Source organism: Salvelinus namaycush, chromosome 20 (genome assembly GCF_016432855.1).
Source record: "Salvelinus namaycush isolate Seneca chromosome 20, SaNama_1.0, whole genome shotgun sequence".
NCBI classification, from domain to species: domain Eukaryota; kingdom Metazoa; phylum Chordata; class Actinopteri; order Salmoniformes; family Salmonidae; genus Salvelinus; species Salvelinus namaycush.
Genome location: NC_052326.1, coordinates 45851952 through 45872712, shown reverse-complemented (window position 1 = coordinate 45872712; position 20761 = coordinate 45851952). Strand labels below are relative to the sequence as shown.

Sequence of the window (20761 nt, the reverse complement as noted above, 5' to 3'; positions counted from 1 at the left end):
CACAAGTCCAAGACACCAAATGAAAGATACAGATCTTGTGAATAAAGCCACCATTTCAGATTTTTAAAATGTTTTACAGGGAAGACAAAATATGTAAATCTATTAGCTAACCACGTTAGCAAAAGACACCATTTTTCTTTGTCCACCATTTTTTCTCTCCACCAGTAGCTATCACCAATTCGGCCAAATAAAGATATTGATAGCCACTAACCAAGAAAAAACCTCATCAGATGACAGTCTGATAACATATTTATTGTATAGGATAGGTTTTGTTAGAAAAATGTGCATATTTCAGGTATAAATCATAGTTTACAATTGCACCCACCATCACAACTCGACTAGAATAAATACACTGAGCAACGTGTATTACCTAATTACTAATCATAAAACATTTCTTAAAAATACACAGCTCACAGCAATGGAAAGACACAGATCTTGTGAATTCAGACAATATTTCAGATGTTCTAAGTGTTTTACAGCGAAAACACAATAAATCGTTATATTAGCATACCACATGTGCAAACGTTACCAGAGCATTGATTCTAGCCAAAGAGAGCGATAACGTAATCATCGCCAAAATATATTAATTTTTTCACTAACCTTCTCAGAATTCTTCCGATGACACTCCTGTAACATCATATTACAACATACATATAGAGTTTGTTCGAAAATGTGCATATTTAGCCACAAAAAACCGTGGTTATACAATGACAAAACTAGCAAAACTAGCCTGAAAATGTTGGGCGCCATATTTGACAGTGATCTTGTCTCATGATTAACTATTCATAAACTTGACTAAAAAAATATAAGTTGGACAGCTATCGAAAGACAAATTAGTTCTTAATGCAATCGCTGAATTACATTTCTAAAATTATCCTTACTGTGCAATACAGGGTTCGCCAAGCGAAGCTATACCAAAGAAAATGGCGGAATATGCGTTTAAAATTTTTCGACAGAACAACGATTTATCATCTTAAATATTTCTTACTATGAAGTGATCTTCCATCAGAATCTTGGGCAATGTATCCTTTCTTGGGTCTAATCTTCTTTTGGTCGAAAGATGTCCTCTTGTCCGTCGAAATGCCCACTAACGTTCGACCGGTACTGGAAACGTGCCCAAAGCTTCAAAGTGCATCACTAAGAATTGCCTCAAAATCGCACTAAACGGATATAAATTGCTATAAAACGGTTTAAATTAACTACCTTATGATGTCTTTAACACCTATAACGAGTAAAAACATGACCGGCGAAATATTACTGGCTAAACCCAAGCTTGGAAAGAGAGCAGGTCCAACGTCCATCGTGCGTCAGGCGCAGCAGGAAAAGAACGGTACATCCGGTCTTTGGCTTTTTATACAGGCCCTGATTGCGCAATCGACTCCATTCAAATTGTCACCTCTTACTGACATCTAGAGGAAGGCGTGGGCAGTGTTTGTATCCTCATAGGATTTACAGGGACTTTAAAACTGACCTGGGACCAGAGGCCAACATTTCTGAAATCTCACTCCATATCAGGAAAAGTGCTGTAGAATGAGTTCTGTTCCACTCAGAGACATAATTCAAACGGCTATAGAAACTAGAGAGTGTTTTCTATCCAATAATAACAATAATATGCATATTGTACGAGCAAGAATTGAGTACGAGGCCGTTTGAAATGGGCACCTTAAACAGAGCTACTCAATACTGCCCCTGCAGCCATAAAAAGTTAAAATTTAATCTAAAAAAGGGATTACATTTGATTTTTTTCCCTATAGATCGACACAACCTACTTCACATTTTCAAAGTAAAATAAAAATTATAGAACATTTTCCAAATTACTAATAAATACAAAATGAGGATGCCTTGATTGAGTGTCTTTACACCCCAGAATAAACCCTTTAACTGGCACACCAAGAAAAAAAATATCTGACAAATATTTTTTCTGTAAAGTGTGTATTTAGCCTCAGTATAGGTCATAAATGAAGACTTTTTGTTTGCATGACTTAAACTTTGATAAATAATGCATCTCAAACATCTCAACCAGCCGGCTGAGTTGCCCAATTAGAGTAAACAAAATGTTGTATTGGAATTTGCATTAAATCATCTCAAATATGACACATTCATTTACAGTATGTCTGCTTCATGTAGGCCTAGTAAATGAGGACAGACTTCAAATAATAAAATTATACATTTCTGTCAAAATATAAATATTAGAAAGCATGTAAATGAATGTGTTTACATTTTATATGCTTAGAATACCAATAAAATGACATGTACTGAACGATATTGTGAAACATATTGAAGATAAGATAATGCTATGGATTTGAAAGGTTTTTTGTATTTGCACAAACAAAATCTAATTACAATATTTCTCCATTATCACTAGATTTGACTCAAAGCTGCAATATGTACGTTTTTGAGCGACCCGACCAAATTCACATATAAATATAATTTATAGATCTGTCATTCTCATTGAAAGCAAGTCTAAGACACTGTACATCTGTTCTATGTGCCTAATTTCTATGCTTCCTCTTCTTATGTTTCGTTTTTTAAGCCTTTTACTTCTGGTTTTATACACCAGCTTCAAAGAGCTGAAAAAACGATATTTTTGGTTATGGAAAATATATTTTACAGTGGTTTAGAAGGTACAATGATTCCCTACTCTATATTTACTTGTTTTGTCACAAACTAAAATTAGGCGAACTTTTTTTTTGCAACCAGGAAATGGTGGAGCAATTTCTGCATAGTGCACCTTTAATAGCATTCATTTAACGGGCAACTCAACCACCCAGGAGAGCATATTTTTCAAAAGTTCCTTAATTGTAAAACAACATTAAGTAATTTAATCAATCTTAAATTATGTAATTTAATTTAATCAATCTTAAACATTTTACAACGTATTTTCCCATTTTATACACACTTAGTACAAAAAACGTGGTAAATTAGGTTACGTTTTTCTCATGTTCACTTACTGGTTTTGAACGATCTTTGAATGTGGGAGTCCAATAATGAAAACCACATGATCATTTTACCAAATGGCATTATTTTTTTATTTTACCTTTATTTAACTAGGAAAGTCTGTTAAGAACAAATTCTTATTTTCAATCACGGCCTAGGAACAGTGGGTTAACTGCCTTGTTCAGGGGGAGAATGACAGATTTTTACCTTGTCAGCTCGGGGATTCGATCTTGCAACCTTTCGGTTACTAATCCAACGCTAGTTCCACTAGGCTACCTAATATATATATATATATATATATATAATAATGTATAATGTAATAAAAAAATGTAAAAAGAGCTGCCTGCTAAATACTTGGTGGCAGCACCTTTGGCAGCCATTACAGACAGCTGTGAATCATTTTGAATACGATTCTACCAACCTTTACTCTCGTAGGGCAACATTTGTTTTAGTAAACATTGCTCAAGCTCAGTACATTTGTTTGGGAATCATTCATGAACAGCAATATTCAAACATTCTCTTCAGTAGTTTTCTAAGCAGATTGAAGTCAGGGCTGAGACTGGACCATTCAGGAACACTATGAGAATACGGATGGCAGGAATGAATTGCTGTTGGCAAATATTGAGTGCCTATTACTGTACAATTAGGATACTTATTAATATGAAGAAGAAAAAAAATCCCAATGTAGGGCATGCCATTTGAGAGCTTTAAATATACATAGTGTATGTTCCAAAGGTACTCAGTATGCACAACACATGGTGAAACTATGAACCCATATTAACGTCGACATATAAAACGCTCGTGCAGGGTTTTCGACTCACCTGGTTTCAAGTTGCTCTGAAAATAGAGTATAACCATTATAAAACACCCCAAGCACATCGCAAGAACCATCCGATTAACTTTGGGTTTTCTCATCCTGGATCTTAAGGAACGACAAAGCCGACCCAAATCCGTTTGTAATTCATGCGAAAAAATGACCGTTCCACGCTCAAGTAATGTTAGGGATTTGGACATTTGAGAACATTGCCCGGGTACATATAGAACAGCCTCTTCTTCAAGTAAAATTGCTGGTTGTTACTTGTGCAATTCGTCATTTTGATGTACATCCACGCATGTTCTGCGCCGTTGAAAAGTTGCAACAAAAGAAGCGACACTTTACGGTATGTGAAGCCAGCAAATAATTAGTTGCAAACACAACTGGCCAGGGGAAAAACATACATGTATTTTTATGATGAAGGGTTTTATATGCCCGTTGAAGCTTCTTTCCAAACGTTTGGTTTTTTGTTAACTCTTTACTTTCCAGAAACATGGCTGGCACGTGGCATGGGTGAATCATATGTTATACTGAACAAAAATATAGCAACATGAGCAGAAATAAAAACTCCAGACAGAGGAGTGTCTCTGTCTGTAATAAAGCCATTTTGTGGGGGAAAATTAATTCTGATTGGCTGGACCCCTGCCCAGTCATGTGAAATCCATAGATTATGGCCTAATGCATTTATTTAAATGGACTGATTTCCTTAACTCAGTAAAATCTTTGAAATTGTTGCATGTTGCGTTTATATTTTTGTTCATATATACTTACACCCACAAAAGTTTAGTTGGTGAAATTGGGAAAGAAATATGATGCATATTCAGTGAACCAATGCAAATGAATGCCTGGTATAAAATGAATGACTACAGTGATATTTGAATAGGCCTGGGTTTATTTGTTCTGCAGCTAGATGTTAATGATCTAGCACCTATTGCACGCAAGCTACATAAGCAAGTAGGGTAATTACAGTGTAGACATTGTTACATATACCCAGGTAACAATCAGTTCTGGGCAATACACCACCGTTCACTACTACAGTGATATTTCAAATAACATTTTATGTCACATGCGCCGAATACAACACGTGTACACACCTTACAGTGAAATGCTTACTTACAAGCCAAGAAAGTATTTACTAAATAAACTGAAGTAAAAAAAAAAATATAAAAAAATGATTAAAGAGCAAAAATAAAATAACAGTAACGAGGCTATATACAGGGGGTACCGGTACAGAGTCAATGTGCGGGGGCACCGGTTAGTCGAGGTAATATGCATATGTAGTAGAGGTAAGAGTGACTATGCATAGATAATAATCAGAGAGTAGCAGCAGCAGCAGGGGGGGGGAGGTCAATGCAAATAGTTCAGGTAGCCATTTGATTAGCTGTTCAGGAATCTTATGGCTTGGGGGTAGAATCTGTTAAGAAGCCTTTTGGACCTAGACTTGGCGCTCCGGTACCGCTTGCCGTGCGGTAGCAGAGAGAACAGTCTATGACTAGGGTGGCTGGAGTCTTTGGCATTTTTAGGGCTTTCCTCTTCTACCACTGGTATAGAGGTCCTGGCACCAGTGATGTAATGGGCCGTACGCACTAACCTCTGTAGTGCCTTGCGGTCGGAGGCTGAGCAATTGCCATACCAGGCGGGGATGCAACCAGTCAGGATGCTCTCGATGGTTCAGCTGTAGAACCTTTTGAAGATCTGAGGACCCATGCCAAATCTTTTCAGTCTCCTGAGGGGGAATAGGTTTTGTCGTGCCATCTTCACGACTGTCTTGGTGTGTTTGGACCATGATAGTTTGTTGGTGATGTGGACACCAAGCAACTTAAAGTTCTCAACCTGCTCCACTACAGCCCCGTCAATGAGAATGAGGCCATGCTCGGCCCTCCTTTTCCTGTAGTCCACAATCATCTCCTTTGTCTTGATCACGTTGAGGGAGAGGTTGTTATCCTGGCACCACCCGGCCAGGTCTCTGACCTCCTCCCTATAGGCTGTCTCATCGTTGTCGGTGATCAGGCCTACCACTGTTGTGTCATCTTCAAACTTAATGACGGTGTTGGAGTCGTGCTTGGCCATGCAGTGAACAGGGAGTACAGGATGGGACTGAGCACGCACACCTGAGGGGCCCCCGTTTGGAGGATCAGCGTGGCAGATGTGTTGTTACCTACCCTTACCACCTGGGGGCGGCCTGTCAGGAAGTCCAGGATCCAGTTGCAGAGGAAGGTGTTTAGTCCCAGGGTCCTTAGCTTAGTGATGAGCTTTGAGGGCACTATGGTGTTGAACCGTGAGCTGTAGTCAATGAATAGCATTCTTTTGTCCAGGTAGGGAAAGGGACAGTGTGGAGTGCAATAGAGATTGTGTCATCTGTGGATCTGTTGGGGCGGTATGCAAATTGGAGTGGGTCTAGGGTTTCTGTTATAATGGTCTTGATCTGAGCCATGACCAGCCTTTCAATATGTATAGGCCTTTTAGAAATGTATCAGTATTTGGCATGGGTTTATTTTTCTGCAGCTACCTCTAGTGGCTGACTAAACATCAGTAATAAAGGAAGATAATGATGTAGCACTTATTACATGTAAGCTACATAAGCAAGTATAATGTAATTACAGTGTAGACATGGTTATTAGCATACTTACATCTCACATACCTGCAGCATGTGTATATATATATAACCCTCTTACCAATGGTGTGGATATATATACAACCATCTAGCTGTAGTTACAGCATACCAGTCAATGTACGTATATTAGGGAGACACATTACATGGACATGTGTCTGTTAGACAGACTGAATCATTTGTGTTTGCTGATCAAATGACCATCCAGACATTTGGTATGTTCGCTTCCCCCTGGGTCTCAGGGTCGAAGGTCCTGAAAGGAGCCAGTGTGGGTTAGGAACCAAGTGAGTGATCAAACAACCACTTTTTTCCACTTACTCTGAAAGTAGTCTATGGCCCAGGAGAGAAAGCTGCGACCGAAAAATAACCCACCAGTACGTCTGGACCCATCATTTGGGAAAACACTGCTGTGAGGAACTTAAGGCAAAGTGTAATTGTAATGGGAGAGATTATTAAATACAAGGTTACATTTCTTAACCAATAAACATGGTTGGTGGGAGGACAGAGTAATAAAGCCATGATAGATTCTCAAAAAACTGTAAACAAGGCCTTTAGGAAAGGTGTTGAAATGTTCTTGCTCCACAATCAATAATCCGTTTGGCTATTTAAAACAAAACAAGACTTATGAAATAAAAGCAAAACCACACCATACTGTACATTATGTGCTTTAAAAAGTAATGCGCTTGTTCATTTGGACTACCCTTCGTGTAGCTTTCCCTCCCAGAGTTTCAATGATTTGACTGATATAGACACTAAACATCACATAGTTGGAGCATACAAACGTTTCTAACATATCTTTACCTTTGCCCTGCCCCTAAAGTCGACCTGTTACATAACACAAGAGAGACAAAAAAAATGATAATGTCACGTTCCTGACCTGTTTTCTGTTAGTTTTGTATGTGTTAGTTGGTCAGGACGTGAGTTTGGGTGGGCAGTCTATGTTTTCTGTTTCTATGTTGGTTTAAAGGGTGACCTGATATGGCTCTCAATTAGAGGCAGGTGGTTTTCATTTCCTCTGATTGAGAGCCATATTAAGGTAGGTGTTTTCACATTGATTGTTGTGGGTGGTTGTCTCCTGTGTCTGTGTCTATGTACGTTGCGCCACACGGGACTGTTTTCGGTTTGTTTGTTAGTTTGTTCGGTTTATGTAGTCTGTTCCTGTTTCATGCGTTCTTCGTGTCATGTAAGTTCTTATGTTCAGGTGCGTCTACGTCGTTTGTTGTTTTGTAGTTTGTTAAAGTGTTTTCGTGTTTTTTCGTCTTGAATTTAATAAATCATGTCATCTCAAGAAGCTGCATTTTGGTTCAATCCTTGCTCCTCTTCGGATGAAGAGGAGGAGGAAAGCCGTTACAGATAAGCGTCTTCGATATTTGCCATTTTTGTTCTTGAGAATGTAAATCTCTAACATTGTTTTGGTTATTGGCATGATAGACTAGCAAGCCAGGGCAGTGTCTGCATTCCACCATAATACTTATTGTCAGTGCTTCATTCTGCTGTGTCAGACCACATCTGTCAGAGAACTGGAAGCGGCGGGAGAGCAGGGATGAGAAAAGACAACTGCAAACCAGTTTCAAATACACAGAGAAAAAAAGGCGTCAATCATTAATACTGTTTTTGCCATCTTTACTGCAGAGCAAGCAGTATTTTAGTAATCATCTCAAAGTCAGCTACAACATCCCTTTTAGAGATGATTTGGGCATGAAATATGAAGTTTGCTAATTGGGGGACATTGACTAGTACTGGCCTTTGGTTACAAAACTGTAATTTTAGCAGTTGGTGGCAGTGGCTAGTTTAACTAAACCAAAGCATGGATTGCACTCTCTCTTTGTCCATAGACATTTCACATATGGCCCAATCATCCCTTTAACCCTGCAAGCTTGTATTTGAAAACGAAGGCCATGATGGTAAGGTGTAACTGTCACTCAAATGACAAGAAGGACAGCATCTGCTGTGGCAATAGTAGGGCAAAGGAGAAAGTGACACACATACACACACAGAGAGAGAGAGAGACCCAGAGAGAGATCGCGCTCCCTGGCATGGTCTCTCGCTCTGTGCTTGACACAGATCTGAGGCTGAGCACCCTTGTGATATTGTCGGGGCGTAAGAGCTCACTCACTCCCCTCCCTTCTTCCCTCCCCACCTCGTCCTCCTCCCCACCTCCTCCATCAAGCCATCCCTCCTCCTCCTCTAAAAAATTACACTCTGTCCCAGGATTCATTGCAAACACATTTTTGTCCAGATGAGGTGAAGGGTCCATTTGTTTATGGGTAACATGTTCCCAGACAGTACAACAAACTGAGTGAATGGCTCCACATAAAATGGGTAAATAAAAACAAACTCAGTAGGATTACAAATATGGGGATGGTTTGGTCTCTATGCAAAGAATTGTTCAGCTCTTCGTGGACACCAGGGACTAGTGAAACTCTACTGTCCCCTACTGGACAACAATGATAAAACGGTGAAACATTGAGATGACAGAAAACGAGAGGAGAAACAATGATTCTTCTTGTTCATACTCCAGGTTTGTAACTGAAATTGTTACTCATTTTACATCTGTACTTATTTGCTATTAGTCATCTAACGCTCACATAGAATGGTCGGTAGAATGGTCACACTTTAAAGCTGTAATGTGCAACTTTTTGTGCCACCCAACCAAATTACATTAGAAACTGGAATTATAGATCTGTCACTCTCATTGAATGCAAGTCTAAAGAAATCAGTAGATCTGCACTATTTCTATGATTCCCGGCTTTGTGCACCAGCTTCAAACAACTGAAAATATTTTTGGTTACTGAAAAGACATTTCACAGCAGTTTGCACAATGATTCTCTACACATTGCTTGTTTTGTCACAAACTGAAATTAGGCAAACTATTAGAATTTGATCAACCGGGAAATGGCAGAGCGATTTATGAATATTGCTCTTTAAAACTAGCGTATAAATGCATCTTATAAAGACTCAAGGAAGCCTTCGTAAGATCTTTATTAGGCCTATATAAAATGCATCACTCTATATAGAACCTTGACTTTTCATGAGCAAGTTTGATCATTCAAAGCACCAGCAGAGGACGCTTGAGTCCATACACCGCACCCTGTCATTGTTCGAACCATAGAGAGAATCATAGGAAGAGGTACATTACGCAGAAATAAGAAATGATCACTCCACTCATACTAGATATAAACTCAGCAAAAAAATAAATGTCCTCTCGCCATCTTGTGTTTATGTGTTTATTGTGTTTATTTTCAGCAAACTTAACATGTGTAAATATGTGTATGAACATAACAAGAATCAACAACTGAAAAAGTTCCACAGACATGTGACTAACAGAAATGGAATAATGTGTCCCTGAACAAAGGGGGTGTCAAAATCAAAAGTCTCCTCCTCATGGACAGCACCAGATTTGCCAGTTCTTGCTGTGAGATGTTACCCCACTCATCCACCAAGGCACTTGCAAGTTCCCAGACATTTCTAGGGGGAATGGCCCTAGCCCTCACCCTCCGATCCAACAGGTCCCAGATGTGCTCAATGGGATTGAGATCCGGGCTCTTTGCTGGCCATGGCAAAACACTGACATTCCTGTCTTGCAGGAAATCACGCACAGAACTAGCAATATGGCTGGTGGCGTTGTCATGCTGGAGGGTCATGTCAGGAGATTGCCTGCATTGACAACAAGCTCAGTCCGATGATGCTGTGACACACCGCCCCAGACCATGACGGACCCTCCACCTTCAAACCGCTCCAGAGGCCTCGGTGTAACGCTCATTCCTTCGACGATAAACGCAAATCCGACCATCACCCCTGGTGAGACAAAACCATGACTCGTCAGTGAAGAGCACTTTTTGCCAGTCCTGTCTGGTCCAGCGACGGTGGGTTTGTGCCCATAGACAACGTTGTTGCCAGTGATATCTGGTGAGGACCTGCCTTACAACAGGCCTACAAGCCCTCAGTCCAGCCTTTCTCAGCCTATTGCGGACAGTGTGAGCACTGATGGAGGGATTGTGCGTTCCTGGTGTAACTCGGGCAGTTGTTGCCATGCTGCACCTATCCCGCAGGTGTGATGCTCGGATGTACCGATCCTGTGCAGGTGTTGTTTCACGTGGTCTGCCACTGCGAGGACGATCAGCTGTCCATCCTGTCTCCCTGTAGCGCTGTCCGTCCTGTCTCCCTGTAGCTCTGTCTTGGGCGTCTCACAGTACGGACATTGCAATTTATTGCCCTGGCCACATCTGCAGTCCTCATGCCTCCTTGCAGCATGCCTAAGGCATGTTCACACAGATGAGCAGGGACCCTGGGCATCTTTCTTTTGGTGTTTTTCAGAGTCAGTAGAAAGGCCTCTTTACTGTCCTAAGTTTTCATAACTGACCTTAATTGCCAAACATTTGTAAGCTGATAGTGTCTTAACGACCGTTACACAGGTGCATGTTCAGTAATTGTTTATGGTTCATTGAACAAGCATGGGAAACAGTGTTTAAACCCTTTACAATGCAGATCTGTGAAGTTATTTGGATTTTTACGAATTATTTTGAAAGACAGGGTCCTGAAAAAGGGACGTTTCTTTTTTTGCCGAGTTTAGTTCCTGAGTCACTGATGCAGGATGAGTCGGTGACAGCTCAAGGAAGTCTTAAAACATTTAGTTCTACTTGTAATAAACCAAACGGCATTACCTGTTCAGTTTTCAATGCAAAGTACTAAGCATACTGTATATGTCCATTGAATGTAATCAAGTTAATGACTGATGATTGTTTGAGTCTAAGATTAACAAAATGCCACATGAAACCTGTACTAATAGTCCAACATGTTTCAACACAAGACTCCATTACAACAGAGGTGGTTAGGGTCATTATTTGCAGTGAGGCAGGAATAACATGACTTGTCATTGTGAGTCACAGAAGTTTTCGGCTGTTTTCTGGTAACAATCACAGAGCACGCAAAGTTCGAGGTCACTTTATCTAGCCTGCCTTAGGTACATTTCCTTCTGTACCATAAAGGTATGGGAGAAAATCGATAGGAGACCAAATGTTAAGTGGTTTTTGGGTCTTTGTACAGTATGTTTGCAATCCTTGACAACTTAATTCTCAGTGAGAGGAACAGGCCTTGTTCTTTATAAATATGGGCCCTGATCTCAAAAAGATAGAACAGGACTAGAAAAGTTTACTTACGAATTTATTCAACCCCTTTGGACTATTCAGGTATGTTGCCACAGATTTCTAGTAACTGACATGAATTACTCTATCACCTTAAATAAACTCTGGGAACAGGTTGATTAACAGAGGGATGGAGCTCAGTGTTTGTTTGAAAAGCTCTCAATGATAAACAGACAAAATAATTGAATCATATCTCCGGTAGATTGCTTTTCAATTCAACTGAGGGACTATAAAGTTAATTAAAATTCAAAGACCAGAGTTGTCATGGCAGCATGTGCAGGTGACACCGTTTACACACCCAAAGCGAAAGACAGAACCACTAAACCCAACAAAAGCTTCACACCAGTCCAGGCTCTTTTGATCATGACCGCCACTAACTGGATGAATAGACCATAGCAATTGATACACAAATCTGAACGGAAATACCCCATTATACATTTTTCAAAACGTCCTTGTCTGATATATAGGGAAATGAATGGGAGCCCACTTCAACGTGGTTTGATCGACTGTACCGATGTGGACGACGAATGAAGAGGATTAAAATAATCTCATCACTATGAAAACAGCACACCCACCTTGTACTGAAAAACAGTTCTCAGCAAACAGAATATTGGTTTTCCTAAAAATGTACCTCAGTTCAAATGTTTCAATATAATATTTCTGAAATGTACAAGTTCAAGAATACAGGTTGAAGAACAATTGGGACAATATACACATTTCCCCCTCCCAATACACCTACTTATGGTTTATGATATGCAAGTAATGAAGTGCTGATATAGTCTAGTCACAGATCTGTTTGTGCCAGGACAAACTGATCGAGTGTAAGCCACATTGCTGGTCCTTTCCAGTAAGGAGGAAACGCCATAGCACACTGATAAGACTTTTTAACACACCCGATTCCCGGTTATGAACCCTGATCATATCTCAGGAAATTAAGAGGCAGGTTGCTAAGGAACGCCCAAACACCCGATATTTCCTTAGGTACTTTCCTGTAAACCAGACATGCTCTTCTCGCATGCACAAGATTACCCCATCAACCACTAAAGGCAACCCACTAGGCAACCACACGGAACAGGTCGTTTCATGATAGAAGCAAAAATAAAAGTAACATCTTAAATTTCACTGACACAAACAAAAGAGTCAAGATGATAGTTTGCATGTTGACATTGTCTTTCAAGACTTTAATAAAAGTAATCTACAAAAACGGTGATACCAGTGAAGCAGTCATTTATACATTTTGACCGGTGTCACTGCTCAACAGTAGGCAGAAAATAACTCTTAAATACTGTCCTCTACCAGATTGGATACATTTTACATACACAACACAGAGGCAAACAAAACAGCAAGATCAAACTGATACAATAGAAGCATTTATTTAATTATCCACTGAAAACTTTTAAAGTGTGTGTGCGTGTGTGTCAAATATATAAAATAAATCACTACAATTCATGTTTTATGTATTCAGTTATTGGAATTACTAACAGTGTTTTCTGAAGCAGGACAGAGATTTGAATGATGGTTCAGAGGCTCTTTCTTTTGACTTCTCCTACATGCACCTTTCTGGTTAACACTTTGGTAGAAGTTGGAACTGGGAGTCGTCTTTAAATCTAAAGTCGACGATCCCGATGTGGAGAAACGGCAAGTTTGACACCATGAGAAATACTGATATTTCAAAATATATATTTTTAAACATTCATTGCCCCACATTAAACTTGATTTCAATTTTCCATTTCTGAGATATCGGACAATATACACTTCTGATGAGAAATAATGCCTGGAATGTTGATGGCTTGCCAGAGAAGAGACGTGATGACAAAAGAATATAAACATATCTTAGGACATAATAGTTAACTTCCACCGAGTAAAAATGACCAGGCGTTTCCACCACACTGGATCAGAGAATGATTGTATCCATTCAGTCAAACCCTGGATGTGTGCTAGCTGTTGTTAACATACTACAGGAGTCATTATACGCAAGTGTGTATATATGTAGATGTGTGTATAAATGTAGCTGTATATATATATATACAGTATATCACAAAAGTGAGTACACCCCTCACATTTTTGTAAATATTTGAGTATATCTTTTCATGTGACAACACTGAAGAAATGACACTTTTGTACTCCCTTTTGTTGCCAGCGGTTTAGACATTAATGGCTGTGTGTTGAGTTATTTTGAGGGGACAGCAAATTTACACTGTTATACAAGCTGTACACTCACTACTTTACATTGTAGCAAAGTGTCATTTCTTCAGTGTTGTCACACGAAAAGATATACTCAAATATTTACAAAAATGTGAGGGGTGTACTCACTTTTGTGATATACTGTGTATATATATATATATATATATATATATGTGGGTGTTTAAGTTTGGACGAAGGGTTCGGTTCACCCCTGGTGTCTTTGGACAGAGGGACATCAGTTCTAGCCCACCACAGTGATTGGGTTAAGGGCCAGCACGTCAAACAGCACTCACCCATCCCTAGAGAGGGGTGGTGCGCCTCTGAGGAAGACACACACAGGGTGCATTGTGAAAGCAGCAGAGTAACCCCGCTATCTAGCAGGCTGTCCCATAGATAGTTAATCACCTCATATTATGTTGTCTTTTATGTCCACGCTACAGGCCCCCTCAGAGCATTTATTGGCTCAATCCTACAGACAGTATTATACTGACCCACTGTTTCATCCGTTCAGACTTTCAGACTCCCCCCCCCCCCCCCGTTTCTGATCACCTTATTGGTTTTTCCTGAGAAGTGATTGGTCTTGGGTATAGAATTTGAGGGGGCCAGGTTGGCGCAGAGCTACGAGGTGAGAGATCTAATATGGAGAACAGGACAGCCCGTTAAACAAGCAGGGTTTAACCTCAGCAGCCCGTCTGGGTGATGTCACCGCCCGAGCTCTTGGTCACCTCCATGGTGGTGAAGATCTGGAAGAGAAGAAGAAGCAGAAAGACCGTTGAGATCTGCATCGTAGCGAGGTGGCACGACTCGTTCACAATAATTGTTTTTAATGGTCAGAGCCAAGCTCAAACCATAGAGATGTATAGAGGGTGCGCTTGCAACAAAATACTGATGTCATTAGCCTTGAACATTACGTAGTTACCTATGACAGGGGTTCTCAAAGTGGGGTCCGCGGACAAAGTACTGCAATGGTCCGCTGCTAGATCTCAATATTATATATATATATATTTTTTTTTTTAAATAAGTATTAAAAGATTAAACAGACTTTGGCCAAGGAATCTGTGAAATAAGTTTAGAGGGTGTAACACAATGCAATGTAATATTATGAATCTACAATGCATGTCTACATGAATCTACAATGCACCGAGGCTCTGCATCTGTCCTCGTGCTACTAGACCTTAGTGCTGCCTTTGACACCATCGATCACCACATTCTTTTGGAGAGACTGGAAACCCAAATTGGTCTACACGGACCAGTTCTGGCCTGGTTTAGATCTTACCTGTCGGAAAGATATCAGTTTGTCTCTGTGAATGGTTTGTCCTCTGACAAATCAACTGTACATTTCGGTGTTCCTCAAGGTTCCGTTTTAGGACCACTATTGTTTTCACTATATATTTTACCTCTTGGGGATGTTATTCGAAAACATAATGTTAACTTTCACTGCTATGCGGATGACACACAGCTGTACATTTCAATGAAACATGGTAAAGCCCCAAAATTGCCCTCGCTAGATGCCTGTGTTTCAGACATAAGGAAGTGGATGGCTGAAAACTTTCTACTTTTAAACTCGGACAAAACAGAGATGCTTGTTCTAGGTCCCAAGAAACAAAGAGATCTTCTGTTAAATCTGACAATTCATCTTGATGGTTGTAAAGTCGTCTCAAATAAAACTGTGAAGGACCTCGGCGTTACTCTTGACCCTGATCTCTCTTTTGACGAACATATCAAGACTGTTTCAAGGACAGCTTTTTTCCATCTACGTAACATTGCAAAAATCAGAAATTTTCTGTCCAAAAATGATGCAGAAAAATTAATCCATGCATTTGTTACTTCTAGGTTAGACTACTGCAATGCTCTACTTTCCGGCTACCCGGATAAAGCACTAAATAAACTTCAGTTAGTGCTAAATACGGCTGCTAGAATCCTGACTAGAACCAAGAAATTTGATCATATTACTCCAGTGCTAGCTTCCCTACACTGGCTTCCTGTTAAGGCAAGGGCTGATTTCAAGGTTTTACTGTTAACCTATAAAGCGTTACATGGGCTTGCTCCTACCTATCTTTCCGAGTTGGTCCTGCCGTACATACCAATACGTACGCTACGGTCACAAGACGCAGGCCTCCTAATTGTCCCTAGAATTTCTAAGCAAACAGCGGGAGGCAGGGCTTTCTCCTATAGATCTCCATTTTTATGGAACAGTCTGCCTACCCATGTGAGAGACGCAGACTCGGTCTCAACCTTTAAGTCTTTACTGAAGACTTATCTCTTCAGTAGGTCATATGATTGAGTGTAGTCTGGCCCAGGAGTGTGAAGGTGAACGGAAAGGCTCTGGAGCAACGAACCGCCCTTGCTGTCTCTGCCTGGCCGGTTCCCCTCTCTCCACTGGGATTCTCTGCCTCTAACCCTATTACAGGGGCTGAGTCACTGGCTTACTGGTGCTCTTTCATGCCGTCCCTAGGAGGGGTGCGTCACTTGAGTGGGTTGAGTTACTGACGTGATCTTCCTGTCTGGGTTGGCGCCCCCCCTTGGTTTGTGCTGTGGTGGAGATCTTTGTTGGCTATACTCGGCCTTGTCTCAGGATTGTAAGTTGGTGGTTGAAGATATCCCTCTAGTGGTGCGGGGGCTGTGCTTTGGCAAAGTGGGTGGGGTTATATCCTTCCTGTTTGGCCCTGTCCGGGGGTATCTTCGGATGGGGCCACAGTGTCTCCTGACCGCTCCTGTCTCAGCCTCCAGTATTTATGCTGCAGTAGTTTGTGTCGGGGGGCTAGGGTCAGTTGGTTATACCTGGAGTACTTCTCCTGTCTTATCCAGTGTCCTGTGTGAATTTAAGTATGCTCTCTCTAATTCTCTCGTTCTCTCTTTCTTTCTCTCGCTCTGAGAACCTGAGCCCTAGGACCATACGTCAGGACTACTGGGCATGATGACTCCTTGCTGTCCCCAGTCCGCCTGGCCTTGCTGCTATTCCAGTTTCAACTGTTCTGCCTGCGGTTACGAAACCCCTACCTGTCCCAGACCTGCTGTTTTCAACTCTTAATGATCGGCTATGAAAAGCCAACTGAGATTTATTCCTGATTATTATTTGACCATGCTTGTCATTTATGAACATTTTCAAAATCTTGGCTCTCTCTAATTTTCTCCTTCTCTCTTTCTTTCTCTCGGAGGACCTGAGCCCTAGGACCATACGTCGGGACTACCGGGCGTGGTGACTCCTTGCTGTCCCCAGTCCGCCTGGCCTTGCTGCTATTCCAGTTTCAACTGTTCTGCCTGCGGTTATGGAACCGCCACCTGTCCCAGACCTGTTGTTTTTCAACTCTTAATGATCGGCTATGAAAAGCCAACTGAAAATTATTCATGATTATTATTTGACCATGCTTGTCACTTATGAACATTTTTGAACATCTTGGCATAGTTCTGTTATAATCTCCACCCGGCACAGCCAGAAGAGGACTGGCCACCCCTCATAGCCTGGTTCCTCTCTAGGTTTCTTCCTAGGTTTTGGCCTTTCTAGGGAGTTTTTCCTAGCCACCGTGCTTCTACACCTACATTACTAGCTGTTTGGGGTTTTAGGCTGGGTTTCTGTACAGCACTTCGAGATATTAGCTGATGTACGAAGGGCTATATAAAATAAACTTGATTGATTGATTGATGTTGTTAACCCTGGGAAACATGGGCCTGGGGGCTCACTGGGTTAACTGAGTATGAAACCACTTTTTTGCACCGTGGAGGGACTTATTATACCTGCCACCATATATATATATATATATATATATATATATATATATATATATATATATATATATAAAATTATTATTTTTTAGGGGGGGGGGGGGGTCTCAGTCGGTAGAGCATAGTGCTTGCAATGCCAATTGTAGTGGGGGGGGGGGGGGGGGGGGCAACTCAAATGAAATGCGGCCTGCAGCTGGTCTGGGATCAGTCTTACCTCAGCGCAGGTGGGGTGTATGCCAACGGTGTTGTCCAGCTGCTCTTTGGTCAGGCCACATTTCATGGCCACGCCGTAGCCCTGCGTCACCTCTCCCGCATTGGGCCCCAAGTAATGGAACCCGATCACACGGTCCTGCAGGGAGAGAGAGGGGTGTTACAGGGTCTGATAGATCAAGTATATCGGTAATGTACTATTTTGTTATGTTAGCCAGACCCTGCATGGAGGAACTTGTGATCGTCTTCAACATGGGCTATTGAATTTCACATACGTGTCAGTTATTCTAGAATAGCTTTCAGAAACAAGTGACAATGGGTTCGCATTGTCAGGGTGGAAGTCTTTTGTTCCCATTTGTATTTATTTCACCTTTATTTAAACTAGGTAGGCCAGTTGAGAACAAGTTCTCATTTACAATGAGAATGTCATTTGTCTGGCTCCCAGACATCCTCTGTTTTCAATGGGAGAAAGTCTGAACTCTATACGGTGAAATAAGTGACAATAATTGCCGTATCTATGAATTAAAACAGGTAGTCAGGTAAGTTTGGAAAGAGGGTGTTCTTACATTGTCCAATTTATTACAGATGATCTTTGAGTAGCACTTGTTGTTGTCCCTGTTGGGGACGGTGAACTCCAGAGGCCAGAAGAGACTGTGGTACACCTACACAGTTAACAAGGACATTAAATGCACATACCGTAATGGAAGAATAACATGCATTTTATTAATAAGGAAAAAATGTCTGTTAAGTATCAGTTAGAAAAGTTGAAAGAAATCATAAGTGAACAGAGAACCAGAACTCTGGTTTTCCACTGTCTAATAGCTAGCCGTTTTACATGGTGTGTCAAAGGCTTTGTTCCAGTGTCCACATTTCAACTGGTATGCTAGCTAGAGTGCATATGCGAGCAGAGCCAACATGTCAGTTGATATCGGTCCAATATGTATTATTCAGTGCCAGTGGGCTGCGAGTGTGTGTGATGTGGCTGAAGTACCAATCAGGGCCTAAAACTAACTTTGGCTACCAGCCACTGTGGCAGGTAGATTAAAAAAATAATATATCTACCAGTCACTCAGACTTTTTTTAACCAGACAATTTTGTGTTTCCATAAGTACATTTTTTTTACATAATTTTTTAAAGATTGACATACTTAGTAATCTTTCTAAACAAGAAATATATTACTAGTAAGATAATGTGGTATATTGCTTAACTCAATTTTATGTGACCTGTCTTTTAACCAAAATATCACAGAGACAAAAACGCAGCTGCCCCTCTAAGCTTACCTAGGTAACGGGGCCAATAGTCATGTGTGCCTGTGAGGAATCTCAATAGCAGAGGCCAATTGATGTCTCTTTGCTAGCAGTAGAAGCAAACTCAAACATTGAAAAAGAATGTAGCTTATGTAATGTATACTGAACAAAAATATAAAAATGTAAAAGTGTTGGTCCCACGTTTCATGAGATGAAATAAAAGATCCCATCAAATTTTCCAAAGCTTATTTCTCAAACTTTGGGAACAAAAGTTTGTTGACATCCCTGTTAGTGAGCATTTCTGCTTTGCCAAGATAACCCATCCACCTGACAGGTGTGGCATATCAAGAAACGGATTAAACAGCATGATCATTACACATGTGCACCTTGTGCTGGGGCCTTTTTTTTTTTTTTTTACACTAAATGTGCAGTTTTGCCACACATGTCTCAAGTTGAGAGCGTGCCAGATAATTGAATGTTCATTTATTTCTCTACCATAAGCCACCTCCAATATAATTTTGGAGAATTTGGCAGTTGTCCAACCGGCCTCACAACGTGTAACCAGCTACCCGGACAGCTGATGAAACAGAGGAGTATCTCTGTCTGTAATAAAGCCCTTGTGGGGTTAAACTCATTCTGATTGGCTGGCCCACCCATGGCTGCATCCCTGCCCAGTTAGGCCCTAATCTATGGATTTCACATAACACATTTAGGGCTTAACGATTTCCTTGTATGAACTAAGTCAGTAAGATCTTTGAAATTGTTGCATGTTGGGTTTATATTTTTTGTTCAGTATAAATAGCCAAGAAACACAAGGAAAGTCTCAATTCAGTACACTTCAGTAAATTAGACCAACTTTAATGCGCATTGCTTCTAAAAACAAATATTTGTTGTGCGCACAGCCCCCCAGTGTTGCTGCACGAGAAGGGATAGCTATAATGTTAGGATTCTTATTTCTTTGTGCATTACCAAATATGAAACAAAACGGCAGAAATACTTCTACTGCAGCATTTATTTTGCTATAAAATCACAACTCACATGTGGCCATACTTGACTTTTGACTATTTTTTATGAAATACTCCCACTGTATAGCCCCGAGTGTGACCACCGACCAACGTGGACGGTGAATTAGACATTCTTACCCGCAAATGCCAAAATCTACACATATTTGGCAGGGTGTTCATTTTAGGCCAGGTTACCACTAGGCTGGAAGTGGAGCGTGTGTTGCGTCAGTAGCTACCTCCAGGTTGTCTTGGCCGTACAGCTCCAGAGCTTTCTCCTCAGACAGCCCACAGGCGCCATACTCCAGAGGGGTGAACACCGTGGTGGGAACATTCACGTAGTCACACTGCACACAAAATTCAACCGCAATTAATAACAATTTACTGTCTGTACCTGGTGGTGTCACATCAGAGGTTCACCAGGCAAAATATCCTACTGTATGATAGAAGCTAGGGAAAAACTGTACATGGTTTCTTCTAGTTTATACATTTTAGGTGGGGCGCAAAGACCCCACCACATAACACCAACGAGGGTCAAGATCCATATTTTCTTTTGAAAGAAACAAGCTAATCTCCTCAAAGCAGAGGCACAGAGATAGTACTGCCGGAGGGTCACACTGTCAATCTGCTATGGTCTACCAATAGAAAATGGCAACTCCCAGGGGGTAAATTGAAGGCCCGCTGTCTGACAATTACCTTGAGCGAGGCGCCCGCGTACAGACGGCGTGCCAGCAGCTTGCCAGCCTGGATAGCCACGGGCGTCAGCTCCCACTTGCCCTCCAGGATGTCTCCGATGGCGTAGATGTGCGGCACGTTGGTCTGCTCCTCGTCGTTCACCGGGATCTTACCATTCCTGGGGAAGGCGGAGAAAGAGTGGAAGCTTAGCGAGG

At 41.1% G+C, this 20761-nt stretch overlaps 2 protein-coding genes across 2 annotated transcripts in view; both read right to left on the bottom strand.

The window, feature by feature from the left end:
- Window positions 1-4211, bottom strand: part of LOC120065413 (carbohydrate sulfotransferase 11-like) — a 37422-nt gene extending 33211 nt beyond the window's left edge. The window contains exon 1 of the mRNA XM_039016408.1: window positions 3759-4211. Coding sequence (XP_038872336.1) covers window positions 3759-3951 — 193 coding nt within the window. The 5' untranslated portion in view covers window positions 3952-4211. The remainder of the gene's footprint in view (window positions 1-3758) is intronic.
- A 9582-nt stretch (window positions 4212-13793) lies between these two features.
- The window catches only part of LOC120065412 (thioredoxin reductase 1, cytoplasmic-like), a 31792-nt gene continuing 24824 nt past the window's right edge, over window positions 13794-20761 (bottom strand). Inside the window, exons 12-16 of the mRNA XM_039016407.1 lie at window positions 20568-20724; window positions 20111-20218; window positions 18190-18285; window positions 17628-17762; window positions 13794-14433 (exon numbers count right to left, since the gene is read on the bottom strand). Of these exons, the coding sequence (XP_038872335.1) occupies window positions 14371-14433; window positions 17628-17762; window positions 18190-18285; window positions 20111-20218; window positions 20568-20724 (559 nt within the window). The 3' untranslated portion in view covers window positions 13794-14370. The remainder of the gene's footprint in view (window positions 14434-17627; window positions 17763-18189; window positions 18286-20110; window positions 20219-20567; window positions 20725-20761) is intronic.